This window comes from Carlito syrichta, unplaced genomic scaffold (genome assembly GCF_000164805.1).
Source record: "Carlito syrichta isolate Samal-C Ts95f unplaced genomic scaffold, Tarsius_syrichta-2.0.1 Scaffold144740, whole genome shotgun sequence".
Lineage (NCBI taxonomy): Eukaryota > Metazoa > Chordata > Mammalia > Primates > Tarsiidae > Carlito > Carlito syrichta.
Window position 1 is genome coordinate 7,794 of NW_007088836.1, and position 8,158 is coordinate 15,951.

The 8,158-nt window shown below is 49.7% G+C and overlaps 1 protein-coding gene across 1 annotated transcript in view; it reads right to left on the minus strand.

The window, feature by feature from the left end:
• Positions 1-8,158, minus strand: part of LOC103251750 (epidermal growth factor receptor kinase substrate 8-like protein 2) — a gene marked incomplete at both ends in the record, with an annotated part of 15,747 nt that overhangs the window by 5,340 nt on the left and 2,249 nt on the right. Inside the window, 2 exons of the mRNA XM_021708722.1 lie at positions 11-160; positions 508-669. Of these exons, the coding sequence (XP_021564397.1) occupies positions 11-160; positions 508-669 (312 nt within the window). The remainder of the gene's footprint in view (positions 1-10; positions 161-507; positions 670-8,158) is intronic.

An 8,158-nucleotide genomic window follows, 5' to 3' on the forward strand; every position in this document is an offset into this window, starting at 1 on the left:
CCCGCCTCACCTCCACCTCGTCGCAGTGGAAGAAGTGGATGTCCGGCCTGCTCTGCTCCGAGTCCTGGCACACCAGCAGCAGCACCGACGGGTAGCGCAGCTGGTTGAGCACCGTCTGGGCGTGCTGCACGGTGGGCAGCGGGAAGTTCTCCAGCTCCTCCTGGGGCGGGAGGGGGGCGGCTCGCACAGGGCCCCAGCCACAGCCGGAGGTGACTTGTGGCGGAGGTGGCACCACGCGCGGGGACGCGACGGGTGTCTGAGTCCCAGGCCCACAAGGGACGGGGCCCAGGCAGGCCCGGATGTGGGGCACACCACTGGTGAACAGCCGCCACTGCGGACACGCCTCGGCACAGGCCCCGGGGACACGGCCGGCAATGGGCCTAGGCAAGACGGGGCTGCACTGGGGCCCACAGGTGTGGAACGGGGCGTCCCCGCTTCCAGGGGGTCGGCCACACACCTGGGCCACGGGAAGGGGGTACCACCTCCACCCCCGCTCCCCGCCCTCACCTGAGAGTCCACGTCCAGTAGCCGCAGCGCCTGGTCATTCACCTGCAGGAGCATCTCCTGGGTCCAGATCTTCTCCTTGGAGCTCAGCTGCACCAGCTTCCGGATGGCGTCGTCCACAGAGGCGATGGCCTCGCTCTTGTCCATGATAAACGTGGCCAAGTGCTGGGACGGGTGGGTGGGGGGTCACTGCTGGGCGGAGCCCTCCTTGTGCCCAGAGCCTAGGCCTGCGGGGCCATGGCCAACCCTGGGTGGGGGGTCTTCTGAAAGGGTCAGGGCTGGCCCTGAGTGGGAGGAGGGCCCTGAGGGGGCCACGGCCAACCCTGGGCGGGGGCAGCTGAGGGGGCCACGGCCCCACCTTCTGTCTTAGCAGACGTCTCTGGGGGCCACGACTGTGTCCTGAGAAAACCCTCAAAAACTTTCCGATCCGCCTTGAACCCTGAGCCACCCTCTGGTGCGCCAACCTCCTCCCCGGCCCCGCCTCTGCCCTGGTCTCCCGAGTGTACTTTCCTTCCCAGACGTCGCCCTTCCTGGCCACCTGGCCCCTGCCTCGCCTGGGGCCACATCCCGAGCTGCCCTGTTTGCACTGCTCCTGATGCCGCACAAGCCCATGCTGTGCAGACGGCTTCGTTGTCCGCCACCTCGTGCCCAGGCAGGGGTTCTGGCTGCCGTGATTGCCATCTCCCCGTGCCTGCGACACAGCAGGCCCGTGGTGCACAGCAGGCCCGTGGTGCACGTGTGCACGACGCCCACGACCCTGGGATCTCCGGTCACCTGCCCGCCACCTCCCCTCTCTCCAAGTTTGACTTAGGCCCCCTCCTTCAGCCAACCTCTCCTCCGTGGACCCTGGCATTCCCGGAGCAGAACCCGCCATGAAGGGTCGTGGAGTCAGTAAGTAAACAGTGCTGGGCCAACTGGGTAAACAGCTTGAACTGCAGGACAGTCAGATATAACTGTCAAATATGAAACACAGAAACTCAAGAAACAAATACTGGCTGATCAACTGAAAAAGGCCTTCTCAACCCGGGTGCTTCCCTACACATGGAAGAAAACCCAGGAGCTCAGAAGAAAAGACCAATATGGCAGACAGCTCTCTAATTGCTATCATGCTCACTGCTGTCTTGTGGGGTCTTCAAAAAAATCTGTTTTTCTACTCAAAAAATAAAAATAAAAAAAAAGAAGAGGCCAATACGTCTGACTTAATAAAAAAACAAAAATTCCTACCTGGAAAAAAAAGTATCATATACCAAAACAAAACAATAAACCCACACTAAAAAATTAAAAAGTGGGAAAAACACAGGTAATAGATATTAGTAATGTCCTTTTTTTTTTTTTTTTTTGAGTTGGAGCCTCACTCTGTCGCCCAGACTGGAGTGCAGTGGCCGCTCCCGGCCACTGCAGCCTCGACCTGCTGGGCTCCGGCGATATTTCCACCTCAGCCTTCCGAGTAGCCAGAACTACAGGCGGACGCTACCATGCCCAGCTGATTTTTTGATTTATTGTAGAGATGAGGTCTCGCCAAGGTGCCCGGCAGGTCTTGAACCCGCGGGCTCAGGCAATTCACTCACCTCACCTCAGGCTGAGCCACCGAGCTCGGCTAATTTTCTTAACATAGAAAAAGGCCAATGCACATTACAATGACAGTTATTACTTTGTTAAAAGTTCTAGTTTGTTGAATATAAGAACTAAGGATAACAACAATGAATGGAAAAGTTCGAGACCTGGGCAACATCACAAGACCACATCTCTACAAAAAATAAAAACACTAGCTGGGCCTAGTGGTGCATGCCTGTAGTCCCAGCTTCTCAGGAGGCTGAGGTGGGAGGATCACTTGAGCCCAGGAGGTTGAGACTGGGGTGAGCTGTGATCGTACCATTCCAGCCTGGGTGATGGATTGAGACCTCAACTCAAAAAACAAAAGAACAAAAGTGTTAGTTTGTTGATACCAACAATAAATGAAAAAGTAGATGAATGAATATGTAAATAAGAGATTAATACTCCAGTAGAAGCCGGGCTCGGTGGCTCAGCCTGTATCCCACGCCTTGGGAGGCTGAGGTGAGTGGATTGCCTGAGCCCGCGGGTTCGAGACCTGCATGGGCAACTTGGGTGAGACCTCATCTCTACGATAAATCAAAAATTAGCCAGACGTGGTAGTGCGCACCTGTAATTCTGGCTACTCGGAAGGCTGAGGCGGAAGGATCGCCGGAGCCCAGCAGGTCGAGGCTGTGGTGGCCAGGAACGGCCACTGCACTCCAGTCTGGGCGACAGAGTGAGAGTCTGGGCACTCCAGTCTGCACTCCAGTCTGGGCGACAGAGTGAGACTCCAGCTCAAAAAAAAACAGCAAAAAAAAAAAACTCCAGTAGAAAAATTGGCAAAGATTCCACAGAAAAATAAATGTAAGTATCTTTTCAATTCAAAACACTGTGTGCAATCTCATTGATAAAAAAAATTGCAGATTGTGCTGGGGTGGTGGCTCAGGCCTGTAATCCCAGCACTTTGGGAGGCCAAGGCAAGAGGATAGCCTGAGCCCAGGGGTTTGAGACCAGCCCGAGCAACTTGGCAAGAACTCGTCTCTATAATACATTTTAAAAATTAGCTGGGCCTGTGGTTTCAGCTACTTGGAAGGCTGAAGCTGAAGGATCGCCTGAGGCCAGCAGGTAGAGGCTGCGGTGGCCATGTGTCTGCCACTGCACTCCAGCCTGGGCAACAGAGTGAGACGCCAACTTAGAAAAATAAAAAACCCCAGGGGTTTTAGGAACTCCGTTTTATGCCTTTTCTATTGGCCAACACTGACAGTTCTCGTGGTTTACACTTGTGCATGACGACGTAGAGACGTGTGCATGCTCACCGGCACCCGCCCAGGCTCTCTGGGGAGAAATGACCCCCTGAAAGGGCACACCTCCTTCCCTCCCAACTCCACCACAGCCAACCCACACACGTGCCATCATGGCAGAGGCACAGATGACTCAATGCAGAACCATTTCCAATAACCAAGACCGGACCCAGCCCATGTGTCCATCAATAAACAGGCTAAAGAACCAGTGGGCAGGAACATGCATGGAGGGTCAGCGTGAGGCGTCATTAGCAAAACAACACAACCAAGCAGCACCCCACCGCACAACACATCTCAGTGAATTCCAAATGGCTGAAGCCACACAGGGTATGTCTTCTATCCACAGTGGAATTCAAGTAGAAAACAGTAGTAAAAAGATAACTAGAAGGCTGGGGGTGGTGACTCACACCTCTAATCCCAGCACTTTGAGAGGCCAAGATGAGAGGATTGCCTGAGCCTATGGGTCCGAGACCAGTCTGGGCAACTTGGCAAGACCTCATCTCCACAATAAATTAAAAAATATTAGCTTGGTGTGGTGGTGCATGCCTATAGTTCCAGCTACTTGGAAGGCTGAGATGGAGGGATCGCCTGAGCCCAGCAGGTCCAGGCTATGGTGGCCATGAGTGTAACATTGCATGACCCCCCAAAAAACACCCCAAAACCAAAAAACAAAAAAGATAACTAGAAGATCCCCAAATATTCAGAAATAAAGCAACATGCTTTTAAATAACCCATGGGCCAAAGTTGAAGTCACAAGGAAAACGAGAAAGTATTCAGAACAGAAAAATAATGAAAACATGTAGACGGGCTCGGTGGCTCAGCCTGTAATCCCAGGCCTTTGGGAGGCTGAGGTGAGTGGATTGCCTGAGCCCATGGGTTCGAGACCCCTCTGAGCAGGCGAGACCTCATCTCTACAATAAATCAAAAAAATTAGCCGGGCGTGGTAGCATGCGCCTGTAGTTCTAGCCACTTGGAAGGCTGAGGCGGAAGGATCGCTGGAGCCCAGCAGGTGGAGGCTGCGATGGCTGGGAGCAGCCACTGCACTCCAATCTGGGCAACAGTGAGATTCCAACTCAAAAAAAAAAAAAACAAAAAACAGAGCCGGGCTCGGTGGCTTAGCCTGTAATCCCGGGCCTTTGGGAGGCTGAGGTGAGTGGATTGCCTGAGCCCGCGGGTTTGAGACCCGACTGGGCAGACGAGACCTCATCTGTACAATAAATCAAAAAAATTAGCCGGGCGTGGTAGCGTGCGCCTGTAGTTCCAGCTACTTGGAAGGCTGAGGCGGAAGGGATTGCTGGAGCCCAGCAGGTGGAGGCTGCGGTGGCCGGGAGCGGCCACTGCACTCCAGTCTGGGTGACAGTGAAATTCCAACTCAAAAAAAAAAAAAAAAAAGAAAACATGCACATCACAACTTGTGGAACACAACTAACACAGTGAGTACTTCAAGGGAGTGTTGCAGCTTTCCATGAATGTATTAGCTTTCCCAAAGAGGAAAGACTTAAGATCAATGATCTAAACTTTCACCTTAAGAAGCTAGTAAAAGCGCTCGTTTCAGCAGCACATATATATATATCTGACAAAGGCCTCACATCTAGGATCTACAAGGAACTCAAACGTGCCGAAAGGAAAAAAACAAACAGCCCCATTAAAAACCAAAAGACATGAATAGACACTTCTCAAAAAAAGACATACAGGCAGCCAACAGACACATGAAAAAGTGCTCATCATCAGAGAAATGCAAATCAAAACCACCTTGAGATACCACCTAACCCCAGAAAGAATGGTCATCATTGATAAAACAACAACAGATGCTGGCAAGGATGTGGAGAAAAAGGAACGCTTCTACACTGCTGGTGGGAATGCAAACTAGTGCAACCTCTTTGGAAGACAGTGTGGCGATTTCTGAAAGAGCTAGAAATCGACCTTCCATATGACCCAGCAATTCCCCTCCTGGGAATATGCCCGGAGGAACTCAGATCATTCTACAAAAAAGATACCTCTACGTATGTTTGTTGCAGCTCTATTCACAATAGCAAAAACATGGAACCAGTCCTGTTGCCCATCGAAGCTGGACTGGATAAAGAAAATGTGGTACATATACACAATGGAATATTATGCAGCCATAAAGAAGGACAAACATATGGACTTCGCAGCAACTTGGATGGATTTAGTCGATCATACTCAGTGATCTGTCACAGAAGCAAAGAACAGAGTTCCATATGTTCTCACTCATAAACAGACCTTCATCAATTATAATAATATAAGAAAGGAATTGGCAGTAGTGGAAAACTGTCAGGGGAGGGGGGTGGGATTGACAGTTGAGGGAAACTGTTAGGGGAGGGAGGGGCATACCTCATCAACAAGGGTACCTGCATAATCAACATTTGTATACCTAACCCTGAATTGTACCCAACATCTTTATAATTAAAAAAAAAAAAAGCTAGAAAAAGGCCGGATGCAGTGGATCAGCCTGTAATCCTAGCACTTTGGGAGGCCAAGATGAGAGGATTGCCTGAGCCTGGGGGTTCAAAACCAGCCCGGGCAACTTGGTGAGACCTCATCTCTACAATAAATTAAAAAAAAATTAGCCGGGCCTGGTAGCCTGTGCCTGAAGTTCCAGCTACTTGGAAGGCTGAGGTGGACGAATTGCCGGAGCCCAGCAGGTCGATGCTGGGGTGGCCATGAGCATGCCTCTGCACTCCAGTCTGGGCGATGGAGTGAGACTCCAACTCAAAAAAAAAAAAGAAGCTACAAAAAGATAACCAAATAAAACCCAAAGGAAGAGGAAAGAAAGCAATTAAGAGCAAAACCAACATCCTAGTAAACAGGCAATAGAGAAAAATCAACAAAGCCCAAAGTTGGTTCTGAAAAGGTAGGGATAAAACCTGAGGAAGACTAATCAATAAAAATACTAGAAAAATACGAGAAAAATTGGGGCGCAATGGCTCATATCTTTAAGTCCAGCACTTTGGAAGGCAGAGGCGAGAAGATTTCCTGAGTTCAGGGGTTTGAGACCAGCCTGAGTAACTTGATGAGACCTTGTCTCTACAATAAATCAAAAAATTAGGCCAGGCACGGTGGTTCAGCCTGTCATCCCAGCAACTTGGGAGGCCAAGGGGAGAGGATTGCCTGAGCTCGCGGGTTAGAGACCAGCCTGGGTAACTTGGTGAGACCTCGTCTCCACAATAAATTACAAAAAAATTAGCTGGGCATGGTAGCGTGCGCCTGTAGTTCCAGTTACATGAAAGGCTGAGGCAGAAGGATTGCCAGAGCCCAGGAGGTGGAGGCTGCGGTGGTCACTGCATTCCAGTCTGGGTGACGGAGTGAGACTCTGATTCAAAATAAATAAATAGCGAAAACCTTCCTACAAAAAATATCCTGTATTCAGAGGGTTTAACTGACAAATCTTAAGAAATATTTAAGGATGAAATAACAAGCTTTCACAAACTCTTTCTGAAAACAGTTGGAGGGAATCCTTCCCCATCTGTTTTATAAGGTCAACATAGCCCTGATGCCAAAACCTGCCGTGGGCATTGTAAGAAAAGAAAATTGCAGACCAGTATCTCTATTGAAACATCAGTATAAAAAGTCCTTAACAAGAATATCAGCAAGTAATCCATCAACACAGAAAAAGGCTAATACACCATGAATAAATGAGGATGATCCCAGAAATGCAAGTCTGGTTCAACATTTTTTAAAAACCCCGCTGGACGTGGTGGCTCATGCCTATAATCTCAGCAGTTTGGGAGGTTGAGGTAGGAGGATTGCTTGAGCACAGGAGTTTGAGACCAGCCTAGGCAACTTAGTGAGACTTCGTCTCTACCAAAAAAAATAAAATAATTAGCTGGGTGTGGTGGCACACACCTGTAGTCCCAACTAGTCAGAAGACTGGGATTGGAGGATCGCCTGAGCCTAGGAGGTCGAGGCTGTGGTGAGCCATGATGGCACCACTGCACTCCAGCCTGGGCGACAGAGTGAGACCCAGCCACAAAAAAAAAAAGAAAAGAAAAAAATCCATCAGTGTGATACACTACATTAACAAGAGTGAACAAATCTCAACAGATTCAGAAAAAGCACCTGACAAAACTGAATCCCTTTCATGATATGAACTTTCATCAAACACAGAATGGAAAGACAATTCCTCACTCTAATAAACGGCATCTACAAAAACATGAGGCATACAATGCAAAAAACTGAGTTCGTTCGAGGCTGGACACAGGTGGGGATGCTAGCCAGGGCAATGTGGCAAGAAAATATGTAAATGTAAATACAAAACCAAGAACTGTCTTTATTACCAGACAGTATGGTTGCATAAAAACAACATCCAATTCATCTACAAGTAAACCATTAAGACAACAAGTAAATTTAGCAAGGTCTCAAAGCACTTGATTACCATACAGAAATTCAACTGTTTTTCCTTTTAGGTGGAGTGTCACTGTTTCGCCCAGGCTGCAGTGCAATGGCACACTCATGGCCACTGCAGCCTTGACCATAGGCATGTGCCACCACACCCAGCTAATTTTTTGATTTTTTAGAGACAGGATCTCGCCATGTTGCCCAGACTGGTCTCAAATCCCTGGGCTCAGGCAATCCTCTCACAGACAGGCTGGGCATGATGGCTCATACCTGTAATCCCAGCACTTTGGGAGGCTGAGGCAGAAGGATTGCTTGAACCCAGGAGTTTGAGAACAGCCTGGACAACAGAGCGAGAGACCTTGTCTCTACAAAAAATTGTTTTTTTGTTTTTTGTTTTTTGAGTTGGAGTCTCACTCTGTCGCCCAGACTGGAGGGCAGTGGCTGCTCCCGGTCACCGCAGCCTC